This window comes from Lagopus leucura, unplaced genomic scaffold, assembly GCF_019238085.1.
Source record: "Lagopus leucura isolate 7727_CA_CO unplaced genomic scaffold, USGS_WTPT01 Super-Scaffold_100103, whole genome shotgun sequence".
Classification (NCBI taxonomy): Eukaryota; Metazoa; Chordata; class Aves; order Galliformes; family Phasianidae; genus Lagopus; species Lagopus leucura.
Window position 1 is genome coordinate 42,943 of NW_024962324.1, and position 14,082 is coordinate 57,024.

At 53.6% G+C, this 14,082-nt stretch overlaps 1 protein-coding gene across 7 annotated transcripts in view; it reads right to left on the bottom strand.

Moving 5' to 3' along the window:
- Positions 1–14,082, bottom strand: part of HDAC7 (histone deacetylase 7) — a 60,265-nt gene that overhangs the window by 31,928 nt on the left and 14,255 nt on the right. The window contains exons 2-3 of one of the 7 annotated variants that reach the window (XM_042887678.1): positions 12,993–13,095; positions 6,253–6,323 (exon numbers count right to left, since the gene is read on the bottom strand). The exons of 1 other annotated variant lie outside the window; for it this stretch is intronic. In XM_042887678.1, coding sequence (XP_042743612.1) covers positions 6,253–6,323; positions 12,993–13,095 — 174 coding nt within the window. Of the gene's footprint in view, positions 1–2,652; positions 3,130–6,252; positions 6,324–8,288; positions 8,446–12,992; positions 13,096–14,082 lie in introns of those variants that run through there. 5 more of the 7 variants (XM_042887685.1, XM_042887686.1, XM_042887681.1 and 2 more) reach the window with 5 other exon arrangements.

Sequence of the window (14,082 nt, forward strand, 5' to 3'; positions counted from 1 at the left end):
TATACTTGGACTTTTCAGGCAGGATTTAGTCATTTGTGGACAGGAAGGCTTGGCAGGACGCTCTGCCTCCACTCACCTACTGCAGTGAGCAGCTGTTTGTGACGGCAGAGCCCTGGAGATGGAAGAGAGACTGCTTGTGATTTATTCCAGGTGAACCCTGATTTAATCCAGAAGCATCCAGCTGACGAGGAAGGAGTCACATCCAGCATGCAGTTGGGCACAGACTCGCACAACACAAACATCCAACAGCTTCACAACAACAAATCCAGCAGGGACTTCTACCCCAATCTACCTAATGGCTAAAAAATTAGTTATAGGCAGAAAAGCCAAACCCTCTCTGAGTGCACACTTGCTTTAAGGAGGCAGAACAACTGAGACCTGGTCTGTCATACTAGAAAAGCAGGTTCCAGCCCAGCTCTGTAAGGATTGTACAAACCCTGTTTGCTTTCCCTGCACCATGGAGAAAAACTTCCTTCCGTGAGCACAGCCACCACTGCCCAGCTCTGGGAGGCCCAAGGAATCACCAGCACTGCAGGAGAAGCCCACAGCCCTGAACACGCTCTGCTGGGGCTCCAAGCAAAGCTCTGTGCAGCCTACAGTCTTCCTATGGGGAGTCAGTGTGCTAGCAGGCCTTTTGGCACTTGTGCCCTGATTGCAATTCCTTAATTCTTCCTGCCACGTCGACAGCAAGGTTTGCCACTGCTGCCACAAAGCAGAGGGCAGCTCACGTTCCCAGCATTGCAGAAGGGAAACGTTTTGCCCCATTGCAGAGCAAAACCCTGCAGCATCTGTGGGGAGGCTGCAGGCTCTGCAGCGTGTGTTCAGTGAAGATTTGCTCAGGGGAGTTTGCACCATGTGGTCACATATCTGAGCCTGCTGGCTCATCCCACCCTCTCCTCAACAGCTCTGGTGCTGTAAGCAAGCCCTGTGTGACTGTTAAGGCAGGGCAGAAGGTGAACTGAGCCTAATCTGGGCTGCCAGAAGAGAGAGACAGCAGCAGGAGAGGAAGGGGAGAGGGCACCGTCCCCTCCATCTCAGCAGAACACCAACTCCACTGTAAGTCCCCACCTTAGGGCCAGAGCAAAACTTCTCAGGCACGAGCCCAAGGCTTATCTGCTGCTCCCTCCCTCCTCCCACATTTCTGTTATCGAACCAACGCTACTTAATCTACAAATCCTGCCTCTTAAACCAGCAAAGTCACGCCGGTTCCTGCAGTGCCAATGCTTGGCTGCATCCCTCAGCTCCAGCAGAGAGCCCCAGGATCACCAGCAGTCCCCACAGCACCCTGTGACTGATGCCACATCTGTCTGTCCAACTGCATCCCCTATGTGGGTCCCACCACCGTGCTCTGCAGCCACTGACCCTTTTCCCACAGGTTAAACCACTTCAAGCATCCTACAAGCCGAGTTTATTTAGGAGCCCATAACAAAACCTTGAAGGAAAGGGAGTCAATCCGGAGCTGTGCTTCATAACCAAGCGTGGGATAAAAGCTCAAAAAGGAACACAGCAGAATTCACCACGGCACAGATCAGCAGCACAACCCCATTAAGCATTGACCACTGGAGGAGAAGTGCCTCAACCAGGAGCCTCTGTGCCCCGCAGTGAGGCTCCTGCAGCAGTCACACAGCTGTCCCGGCTTTGAGACAGATAAGGCTCAAATGATTCATTCACTCTAAACCTTTATTTGTTCTTGCTTACCCAGAAAGAGCCAGCAGCTGCTAATGCTAAACTGGGACAGCTCCCAAGCACAGACAAAGGCCTGCAAAAACAGGTTTAAGGAGGAACTGATTGCTCAAAAAGCAATCCTAGAAGAGGGAGTTAGAAAGGAGCTCAGCGCCGTGCAGGAGGAAGAGGAAGCCAGAAAGCACCTAAAAATACATCTTTAAAGAAGCAGCCAAGCACAGGACCAAGGCCTCGCCTGCACGTGACCATCACCCACAGCATAGGCAGGATGTGAGCTTGGTACACAGCACTCACTCCCCAGCAACCCCATATACAGAGTGCGTAGCAAAAGCCACGGCCAGCAGCTTTTGCCCCAAGAAAGCTCAGTTCTGCCATGCAACAAACATTCTGGGTGCGGGATGCTGCGCCATTTGTGCTCTGACCACCCCACACACCGTGCCAGATCCACCCCAACTGGGAACCCACCTAAAAGCCAGCAGAAATGGCATCAGACAGCTTCAACAAGTTCAAAGGAAGTCTGGAAAACAAGACTGCTCCCAAGATGTACTCTAAAGAACAGCTGGGCCCTGCTGAAGGACTAAACACAGGGTCAGTCCTTTGGGCTGTGTACCCATCTGGGCAACACCTTCAGATGTGATAAGTGAGTTTCCTGTGAAACAGCCAGAAATGGCAGAGCAGGAGAGCTGAGACTGCCCTGCTGCTGCTACGGCTGGGGCTGCCACTGCCTGCTCCTCTCTTGCAGCTGCAAGGCTGCAGAAAGCTCTCACATGGGCACAGGGCTGGGAATGGAGGATAAGTAAGCAAAGCAGCAAAGAACTTGACCTGCTCCTGCACGGACCCAGCGGGGTGAGAGCTTCAGCTCCGCCCCATGCAGGCACCACTCCAGAAGGATGCTCCCAAACACCTTCAGCCAGTCCACAGCACTGTGCAAGGAAGGAAAACCCCCCCAGGGATGTGAGAGGCACTTACAGGACGGGCTGAACATCACCAGCGCCGCAGACAGAGTCAGAGCTGTGCCCTGAGGCTGAGAACATCCAGCTAGTTCCGCTCCCGGGAAGCCACCGCTCCGCATCCCACATTCACTTCTGCTTCGTTCCTGCTGTGCACGTATCTGGTCATCGAGGCAGCACCGAGACGCAGCAAGATAAGCCTGCTTGAAGATGGGCCAGATGCAAAAGGGCACTTAATGAACTCTCGTGCACTGAGTCATCCCATCTGCAGAGCCGTCTGCCTCCTCCGGAACGCACACCAACGCCGGCAGCTCTTATTTCGTGCTCACGTCGGTGCAGAAGCCTTTGAGCACGGCAGGCTGAGGCTGCTGGGTAGGGCTGTGCCCGAACTGTCCCTTCAAAGCTGCCATGAAACGCAAACACAACTTTCGCATGGCACAAGTTTGCTATTCTTCACCCTTCGGTCCTTGAACTCATGACTACTGAGCAAGGCGGCTTGCTCAGCTAACCAGCAGGCTAAGAATAGAGACCTTGAAGTGAAACCTACAGGGATTGGCAGCTATTTTGAGAGCGCTCAGCCGGCGGGGCGGCGTGACATAAGAGGATATAAAGAGGAAACTCTGCACAACAACTCTCACCTCACCGAGATTTGGTTAAGTGAAGGTAGAGCCTCCATGAGTGCTTTTGAGGCAAAACAAACACAGAAATGGGCTCCCGAGGCCACCTCCACATCAACATGGGATTCCAAACCAAGGCTTGCAGCTCTGTGATGCACCCCAGGAGCAGCTCAGCCCCTTCTCTGTGCTTCCAACCCCTCCTCAGAGCCTCATAGCTCTCCAGCAAAGCACACGCATAGAAGAGAGGGCTGCGATCTGCCCGGTCACCAGATGTGTTTGAGAAAGATCTGGTCTCGGTTAGCAGCCAGCATTAAGATTAATGTAAGGAAATTTAAATGGCAATACTCAGAGCGTATTTGATTTCAAGCCTTAGGTACTTGGAAAACAAACATACAAGCTACGGTTTCTGGATATCAAGCCTGCCACCTGAAACCAGTCCCTGCAGCAGCACACTGCAGGGTGCTCCCTGCATCCACCTCTCAGCACGTGCAGAGCAGAGGCTCCGAGCATCAGAACGTCCTCCTCAGAGCTGAGAATGGTGATTTTCTCCTTGCTTTTGGACAGAAAGAAGCTGCAAGCAGGGACTCCCAATTTACCAGCTTCATCTTTCATAAAGACATCCCACCAAAACCTGCACAGGGCACTGGGAGAACAGCACACCTCCAGCGGCTGTTACTACCCTCCCAGCTTACCACCAGCCTCTCTGCAGCAGATATTCTCACCCTGTAGCCACCAACAGACAATACTGGAAAGCTTGTGGCCTCTTAAGTGTTGCTTAAGGCAGCTGGAGCTGGAAAATAGCAACAGGAAAGAGGAGACTCTTCTCAGTAGTTGTGCCCCCAGGCTATGCACAGAAACATCCTCTGAAGCCTCAGTGCATCAAACTGCGAGTGAACCTGCAGGATTTACATAAGCCTTGAAGTTTTGGATAAGCATCGAGGAAGAAATGCAGAAGGCAATCCTGTATCAAGCTCTCTGGGAAGTGACGTTCTCCACATTTTCTGTGCTGCCCAAGGCTTCACGCTTACGCAACAGCAGCTTTTGAAAAAGCAGCATCAGCATCAACACAGCCTTCCCCTCCCTTGTGTAAGAGATTCCCCTTCCGTGAAGGCTTGGTTTTGAGGCATTACTTTTGGATAGCAGTCAGTAGGGCTTTTTTGATCCTGAATGATCCAGTAAATGCACTGAGCACCCGGGAGAGCCATCAGCAAGCAATGCCACAAGCTGGCAGCCTGAGCTGTGCACCACCCAGCAACACATCCCACTCCCAGGTTGGCACTGGAGGATGCTCCAGGCAGAGGCACACCCTGCACAGCCAAAGCATTTCTCCATCGTGATCAGAGTCCCTCCTGGAGGCCAGTCTGAGGTCCTCGCTGCTCTCAGCACTATCCCAGCTCCCACCTCTCCCTCCTCTTGTACCCCACAGTGAGCACCCATAGTCCCAGCCCAGCACACACTGTCCCCCACTGCAGTGCAGAGAGATTGCAGGGTGAGCATAACCACTTTGCTTCACACTGGTGGGAGCTCTGGTTTAATCCAAGCATACAGTGCAGCCCTGGGAAGAGCTAAGCCTCTCTGTTGTAAATAGCTCATGGGATGCAGCTGGATCTGTCCAAGTGATGGGGCTTGTGGTTGTGACAAGGTGCAAGAAGCCAGGTAAAGATGCACTGACCACAGCACCGTCCACCGCACACAGCCTTAAGCATGGTGGACTGAGATTCCAAGGAGAGGGAGGGCAAGCAGGTATGTGTGATGGATGTGTTAATGCACCCAAGTGTCACACAGAGCTGCTGCCCCACTCCAGCCCATCCTTGGGACCAGGAGCACCACTGACACCCTTTGCTCTGAAGCTCCCTGCCCAGGAGCAACATGGCTGGCAGCCTGGCACCAACTCCTGGCTCTTTCCTCAACATCCTCCCATATTACCCAACAGGGACCACACTGACGGGGACATACGTACTGACTGCCACCTCATACACTGAAATACAGGTTCCTGTGCATCACCACCTCCAGCCCTGCTCTGCCCAGGGCTGCTGCGCCCCAGCACAGATCCCTCCTTTAAGGTGAGCCCGGAGAACTTCCAAAGTCAGCCCAGCAAGCTGACTTGGGCTACATTTACTATTTATAGTTTGATGACTGGGATGAAGCCATCCAAGCATTCCAGCTTCACTTGCTCTGGCTAAACTCAAGCACCAGTGACTGAATCCTGCACAGCACACAAAGGCTCAGAGCTCATTCAGTGTTAGCAACAGCTGCTATATCTGGAAGACTGTTTCAAGGGAAGCTGGAGCTCTCCAAGGCAGAGAAAGAAAACAAATCCTTCACATACATTCTGCAGGACAGCGCTGCCCTCCTAAACATCCTTGGCTCAGTTTAACAAACCCACGTTTAAAAGTCCCTGCTAAAAGCAACAAACTGCAGCTCACCAGCTCTGCACCCCGAATGCAGCCCACCTGCTGGAAAACCTCATGTCACATCCCACGGCCAACACACAGCCTCAGATCTCTGAGAGCAAGAAAACTGCCTGTAAAGCACTGCACCCTGCTCACCAGGGAAAGGCAGCTTTGGCAGCACGGGAGCGGAGTGGCCAGACCCAAACCACACTCGCTGCAGGCACCAACAAAGGAAGGAAAACATCACGGCAGCTCAGCACAGCCTTCTGCAGTGTTTTTAGTGCGAGCTGCAGGGCTTTCTGTAGTATTTTTAGGGCGGCTTGGCAGAGAGCAGGGCTCTCAGAGCCTTGCCCACAGAGGGCTGCTCAAGCCTGACACGAGCCCACCCAGCTGCAGCCAGACTCAGCAGGGCCAGGACACGGTCCCATGGCCATCAGTCATCAGCCCCATTTTACCAACGACACAAAGTCAGCAAAGAAGCTGCTAAGAGGAAGCCAGCAAAGCCTGAAATCGGGGAAGGATGCATTCTTGCCTTCAGGGAGCATAGCAAGATAATGAGACACAGACCTCGGGAAGGATTCGATGCAACAGCTCACAGCACTGACTCACCTCCCCGTCCTGCGCAGCCATCCCTGTCCCCACGCTCTGGCTGGAGGGAACAAAGCAGGACACTGCTACAGCTGGAAGAAGACAAGACGTAACTGATCACATCAGAAAAAATAAGGCCTTGGTGCTTGAACCTTCGACAAACGTGGTTCTGTCCCCAGCCAAAGCAAAGGGATTCGCACACAACCCTGCTGGAGCTGGGTAATGATGCAGGAGCTGCCCTGGTTCAGAGCACTGCCAGCACTCTGGTTTGTTTTTTTTCCCCTCCTTAAGGTCCCAGCTGTTAAATACATGACTGCACGATCTCTTGGTCTTCCTCAAAAAAGCACATCTACCATTTCATCCATCACTTGAACAGGAAAAAGCCCCAAAGCCTGCTCCACAAAGACTCCAGGCACACAAAGCCTCTCACTACTGACATTTTCAAGTCTTAATATATTGTCTTTGAACAGTTTCTAAATGGTTTGGCAGAACTGGCTTTCAGCCTCCCAGGAGTCATTTCTAAGTGCCCTGAAGTGAGAGAACTCTGCTTGGCCTCAGCCCAGCACCCCAAAGCCATTGGCGTTGCCACTCACATCCCTAGAGCCACCTGCCTCAAAACACACCAAGCCACCGTTCCCAACCAAACCCGAGCTCCCAGCATCAGACAGAGCCTGGGTTTTCATTATAGCTTACGGCCCAATGAAGTGTGAACACAGAAACAAGGGCCAGAGCCGTGACACTCGTGCTTCAGCCACTGCAGACCTGAGTTCCTCAACTTCACCAGTGACACACCACAAATCCACACCCGCAGCCTCCAGGATGCTGGACTTCATTGCTCTGAACATCTAGAAACAATGCTGCAGAGCTCCAAAACGCTTCTGTCAAGTCAGAGCAGCCCCAGACAGAACAGAGCACCACGCACAGACCCAAAACTGGGCACCATCCTCATCCCAGAGAGCTTCTTGCCGATGCAAGACACAGCCAAACAGTGTCATGAACTGCTGGAAAAGGCACCTTATGTGCACTTGCACTCCACCTCCTCCCTCCTGCCACGATGCCCAGGACAAGATTACACACCTGCACTGATTGGCCCTAACATTTCCACATGTCCTTACACAAATTACACATCAGAAAGGCTTAGGACCTGCTCTTGCCAGCTCTAACCCCATCACCTTCCCACATGCCCACGTCTTCAATGCTTCCAGCCTTGCTGCAAAAACTTTTGCTGCCATTTTCGCTCTCCCACTTCCTGCTCACATCAGGCAGCCAAGCAGGAAGGACTGAAATCCTCAAAGCACACCAGGAAGCACCAGAAATCTGCTGTGATGTGCTGGGTGAAATGCTCTGCAGACACCTGGGCAGAGGCTTCCCAAAGCAAACAGCTTTGTAAGGAGCTGAGACCGTTCTCTAGGCTAAAAACAAGGCAAAAATCACAGCACAGCCCAAGTCCTCAGGGAGTTTGCTCCCAGAAGTGACAACTCTTCCCTCCCGCATGCAGCCAAGCATCCCCCTACTACCTCTGCAGGAGCATCCGAACACAGATAATGCTTTTATCAGGGAAAAAAGGTGTGGGAAGCTCTGCTTTTTTGGAGCACGGGAACCACCAGCAAAGACCAAGCACAGGATAACCTGCAGGTCTGCAGGCTGCAGCGGGCACAGACTGCACAGCTGGGATACTCCATGCATCAACATCGCTTTTCTAGAGCAGCTGTTCCCATCCTTTCTGAGCAACTCCGAGAGAAAACAAGGACTCAACTTCATTAAACGCGTCACAAACTGACGGAGCCGCCGCTCCCATCCCTTACGGCCCAACCAGCAGCAGGGAAAAGGACCGGGATCGAACGAACCCCTCCAGCAGAACCCAAACCCCGCACTAAACACAGAACAACCCATCTCACACCGCACAGAGCCGCGCTCGCACCCCTTAAACCCCCCCTGCCCCCCACCTCCGGCCACGAGCATCTTCAGTAGAGCAGAACCGGGGGGTTGGGGGGGGAGGGAGGGAAAGTACCCCAAAGCGGACCCCCAGGACGCTGCCAACCCCGGACCCCCCTCACCTCGGGCGGGGCCGTGCAGGGATAAATGCGAAGCCGGGAGGTCGGCAGGGCGTAGAGGCCGTTTTGAGGCTGTTGGCGACGGGGATCCATGGCTCGGAGCTCCCGGGCTCCACCTGCAACGCCGCAACGGAACGGGGAGGAGACGGGAAGCCCGGACCCGGTCCGGCCCACCGCGCTTTGTCTGCGGGCGGCACCGCCCCGAAGCCGCGCTGCAGCCAATGGAACCGCCCGCATCGCCGGGTCGGGCCGGGGGGCTTCGGGGTGGGGATGGAGCTGAGCCGCCCCCGAGGATTCGAAGGGCTCCTGGAAGCGGGGACCGAACGGGGCGTGGGGGGAGTGAGGAAGGGGGAGGAGTGGGTGTGGGGTTCAAAAAGGAGATCCGGCTCTTTTGGCGTGGTTTCGTATTGAAATGAGGTTCGTGGCGCTGTGCGGTGTGGTGTGGGTGAAGTCCACCCTGTGCCACCCTATGGTATCCACTGCACCTCCTGCAGCACCTCCTGCACCTCTGCAGCACCTGCTGCTTATTCTGCAGCACTTATTGCACCTCCTGTAGCACATATTCCATCTCCTGCACCACCTATTGCATCTCCTGCAGCACCTATTGCTCCTCCTGAAGCACATATTGCATCTCCTGCAGCACAAACAGCTCACACACAAACACAGAGCTGGTGCCAAACAATCAGAAAAGCGTCGTCTTCTCAATGGTTGGACTTGCTGATCTTGATGGCCATTTCCAACCTGAGCAATTCTCTGATTCTGGGATGCAATGCAGGGCCCCAGCCATAGCAGGGAATGTGAATCCCCAGAAGTGTTTGCAGCAGGCAGCTGGAGGGGCTGCTCTTTGGGAGCACAGTGCTGAGCTGAGTGTTGTTTGGCCACGTGTTTGGTCCCAGCTAGAGATCCCCTGCCATCAGCAATGTGACAGCAGAGAAATCTCAGAGAGAGAAAATAGAAGGGTCAGGTTGGTTAAATGCAGCAACTGGGGAAACTTGCCTCCTGCAGCACGAGCTCTCTGCTGTCACTGCAGCTTTTTACCTCTTCCCAAACCTGCAGGACCCTGCTTCGTGCTGGTACAACCCACAGGCCAATGTAAGGAGGAAAAACTAGGAACTGCACGTTGAAAATCTCTCGCAGCTGCACCCTGACTGACTCTGAAGCTCTGGAAAAGACCCTTTGCTGTGGATTTACTTTGAAAATCTGAAATCCAGCAATGCTTTCAGTGAGCAGCAGCAGCACAGGGCTGGCTGCGGGTGATTGCTGCCATTTCCTGCCCTCTCCCTCAGGACTCGCTCCCCGCTGCCTCCATTGATTGGATGCAAAGCATCCGCCTGCTAAAAGCAAAGGTTGCTCCGGAGTGATACAGGATGTGCAAGCAGGAAAGAGCTGTGCAGCTCACAAGCCTTTTCTTTGCTATTTATCTTGCTGCCTGAAGCATATTCACTTTGAAAATGGAATGGTACCAATCCAGAATATTATGCAAGTCCATGGTCTGCCATTAATTCAAGGAGCGTAGCAGCTCTATTATTACAAATTGAGTCAGGTACTCTTTTCATAGCAGTATTCTCATCTTTAAGGTCCCTTCCAACCATTCGATGATTCTATGAGATATGTAAGTTGTCAAGCAGTCAGCATGGATCATCCTGGCCACCATGGTGACTATGAGCCATTAGGGTGCTCTCATGGCTAAGAAGACCAATGGTGTCCTGGTTGATCAATGGTTGACCAGCAGTTGACCAAAGATTGACCGTGAGCCAGCAGTGTGCTCTAGTAGCCAAGAAGACCAATGGGATGCTGGGCTGCAGTGTGCAGAGCGTGGCCACCAAGGCAGGGAAGTTCTCCTCCCCTCTGCTCTGCCCTGGGGTGGCCACAACTGGAGCACTGTGCAGAGGGCAGGGGAAGCATCCCCACATCTCAAAGCAAGAAAGAGGAAAAACAACGAAAGAAAAAAGCCACATGTGGACCCAAGGAGGTGGTCCTCAGGGGCTTCAAATCACCCCCAAAGTTATCCCACAGATTTCCCTGCTGACAGCCAGGAGCATCCTGCAGGCGGGGGTCACTTGGCTCAGCTCTCCTGCCAGAGGACAGCAGCATTTCCAGGAAATCCGAAGCAGGGGGGGATTCTCTGACCACCGAATCACACTTCTCTTTTCCAAAGAAGAAATCACTTCAGATGCAGAGCAGAGCCCTGCATCATCCCAGAGCAAGAAGACCTGCGCTGGGCTGCGGCTCAGCCATGGGGCTCCACACCTCCAGAGGTCAAGCAGTGCAGATGCAGTGCGATAAACACCGAAACACGAGTGGGCAGCAGCTGGGCTTTTGCTGAGCTATTTTGTTCGCTTTTACACGACCAGAACAGAATATGGGAAGTTACACATCGAGCATGCATGCGTGCACGCAGGCTGGCATCCGATGTGAGCTATTTTCGGTGCTCTCTGAAGCTGGCTCAAGCTGCAGCTGCTCACATTGAGTCTCACCTTTGGGGTTTTCCCTTTCCCTTTCATCGATGCTTTTTTCCTGGATCGGCTTTTCCTTCCCATTCATTTTCGAATCTCATTTATCTCCAGGTTCATCTGGAATGTTTGGCTTAAGCCCCTCTGAGACGATGCTCGAGCAGCACCTGATGGTGCCCTGAGCTTTGAGCCCACCCTGACCTCACCCCACGCAGAGCAGAGCACATCAAGGTGCCCCCCGAGCTCCAAACGATGCCAAAATTGCCACTGTTTTGATGACAGACAGCTCATTCTGAGAACGCCCAGTAATTTGACAGTGAAAGTCCCAGCAGTGCCCACTCTGTATATTTACATATCACTCAGTGACACCAATCCAAGATGCAATTCATTGGGATCTTTCTCCACGCTTTAAGTCTGGCAGCAGCAGGAGAAAGGGATTTATTCTCCCTTTTTAGCCCTTTTTTCCTGCTCACAGCCCTAAATTCCCCTCAATCCATCCTTCCCAAAGGATGGGGAATGCAGCCAGGGGTTGGGCTTCCCGAGCTGGATCCATCCCTTCAGCCCTGCTCCTGGCTCCACGTGGAACCCAAGGGCAAGCTGCTGTTTTTCTCTTCCAAAACAAGAGCCCAGTCAGAAAGGAGAGGTTTGAGGCTGGCTGCCAAAGGAAGAATCGTAGTGATCTTTGCAATTTGTGATCATCCTTGCAAAACCTGCCTCCAACTGCAGAAGTGTCCCACTGAGACCTCCCTCCATCCAGGTGTGGGATAAGGCCAAAGCTCAGATGGAGACATGAGAGCACTGAACCAGCTGGCAGCTCCGCACCGCAGGGTTGACGCCAATCATTCACCAGCGATTATTTTGGAAGCACAGGCAGTATTTTTAGCCAGGAAAGCAGGCACCACTTCCCTTTCTGCCATCTCTCCTCCCTCTGCCAATGAGCCAGGCCTCTTTGCTGTGGCCGGGTGGGGGGATGCACCCAGAACCCGCTGCTGGTTGTGAAAGAACTGTGCTGCTATTTTGATCAGAGGAGCTGAACACGCTTCACCCCCATGAGTTTTGCAATCCTCGTGCCGACAAAGGAGGAGCAGCCACCACAGGCTGCCTGGGTTCACCCCAATCCCTGCCTGATGCCCACAGCATCCTGCAGCCAGGAGAGGGTCCACGGGGAGGGTGGGCAGTGATGGCAGCACCTCATTCTGTGCTGCTCTGCATCCTCCTCCATCTGCTTCTCATCCCCATCTTCTTCCACCCATCCCATCTCCTTCCTCCTTCCTGTCCTCCAGCCCCAAAACTCCACACTCATTGGGCCCATTCCAGGTCTGCACCCCCCACCTCATCTCTGGACCTCACAAACTATGAACAATCAGAAGTTTCTCCTGCTTTCCAGGAGAGAATGGAGCTGTTCTTGCTTTTCCAACGGAGCTGTGCTTGCTTTTCCTTCTATTTTTCTCCCATAGATCCCCTGCTTCGGGTTGAATTTGGGATGCTGGAAGCTGATCTGCTGAGCCTGCCAGCCACGGCTGACCCAGCAGGCAGGCAGGAGGTGGGCGAGTTGCTGACTCGGGCACAAGAAAGCTTGATGCTTTTTATTTGCTGATGTATGAAAGATAGGGGAGCAGAAACTCACACCCTGAATTGGGCAACGCCGTGCTGGGCACAGGAGGAGGCTGCGAGTGGAGCTTTAGGGAACTGCAGCGGTGGAGTGGTCAGGATGCATCCTGGGTGCAGACCTTGGTGCTTTGTAGTTTGGGGTCTCCGTTTGTCAAAGCGAAGGCAGCAGAGGCTGAGCAGGGGATGAGGAGGTCACCCGACCCAGCATCAGCCCGCTGCTGGCGCAGCTCTGTCCCCAGCTGCCTCCTGAACACACAGGGCAGAACTCATGCAGCCCTGCAGAGAGCAGCTGATGATCACAGCGCTCTGCTGTGACTTCTCTGCTTCCATTCAGCAAATGGAAAACTATTCACATTTCAAAGCAAAACACCGAGAGCAGCACACAGCGCTGGCTGCCTGCTTAATAGCCTCCCTCCCCCGCAAAACTTCGCCTTGCATCACCACTGCAGGATCTGACCCTCCTCTTTGGAGACCCTCACAGGTTTCCCAGCACCCGAAGACCCCCAGCACGGCAGGGCAGTGCCCAGCCCGCATCCCACCACCCCCATCCTCCGCTGCTCTTATAACCAAACAACCGCGCTCACCCATCAGCCTGGAGGTCTGTTTTAAATAGACACTCCTGCAATAAGACCTACAAAAATACCTTTGGTCGTCCTTCTGCTCAGCATGAAACCACAGCGCGGCAAAGAGGAACCAGCGACTCAAAGCAGGGCACGCTGCAGCCCGGCCGTTCCACCCTCCCGTTGCTGTTTGCGCAAAGCAAAGGGCAATTATTGGAGATGGAAGATGCGTGCTTCACCCGCCCGCTTCCCCCCGCCGCTCTTGTGGGTCTTTCGGACGGCCCCAGGGGAGAGAAAAACATTTGTTTTAAAAACAGGAAAATGTGATTGTAAAACCACAACAATGGGCCGGGGAAGGAGCCGGAGCAGCTCTCAATTTAGCTTTCGAAACAGCCTTCCAGTTGACTAAATGTTTCTGTAACAAACAGCCGCCGCTCCGCGCGCCCTCTCCTGACTCCTGCAGTGCGTGCAGCGAGAGCTGCTTTGCTGCCTGGGCCACATCTGCACCGCCCACTGCAAAACCCCTTCCTTGTGCGAGCACTGGGACAGCCCACTGCAAAACCCCTTCCTTGTGCGAGCACCCGCTGCGCTCCCCGTTTCACGTCCCCTGCGCTTCCCAATTGATGCAGCATTTTCTGTACACCTTTGGCTTTTTCTTTCTAAAAGCAGCTCCGGCGTGGCAATCACGTGAAAACCCCCTGCATGGATACGCCGACCTCTACCTGCTCGTCCTCATCCTTGCCTTTTTCCATCAGAGAAAAGCCAAACGTTCTCACATAAAGGGGCTGTGTGAGGTTGCAGCACAGTTTGCGCACATCACCGCCACCTGAGCGGCTGGAAATTGTTTATTTCCTTTCCAAATGCCCAGAGGGTTTGTATCCAGATAAAGAAATAATAGCTGGCAAAACTCTGTTTTCCAAAACACAAAGAGAATGCACTGCAGGCAGACCAGGGCTCCTGGGGCTGCTCCTGGGACTGGGAAGCCAAAAGCTAAAGGAGCCATTTGGAGGTTTTCCCTTTCTTTTCCATCTTTCCAGCTGTGTGCCATGTTCAGTTCTTGCTTCATAGCGTGACTGACCTGTACTGAGCACAGCCCTGAAGGGTGGGAAGCATCACAGCAGCTCAGCAAAGGTCCACTGACTGCCCATCCTGTTCAACGAGGGGCTGAATGGA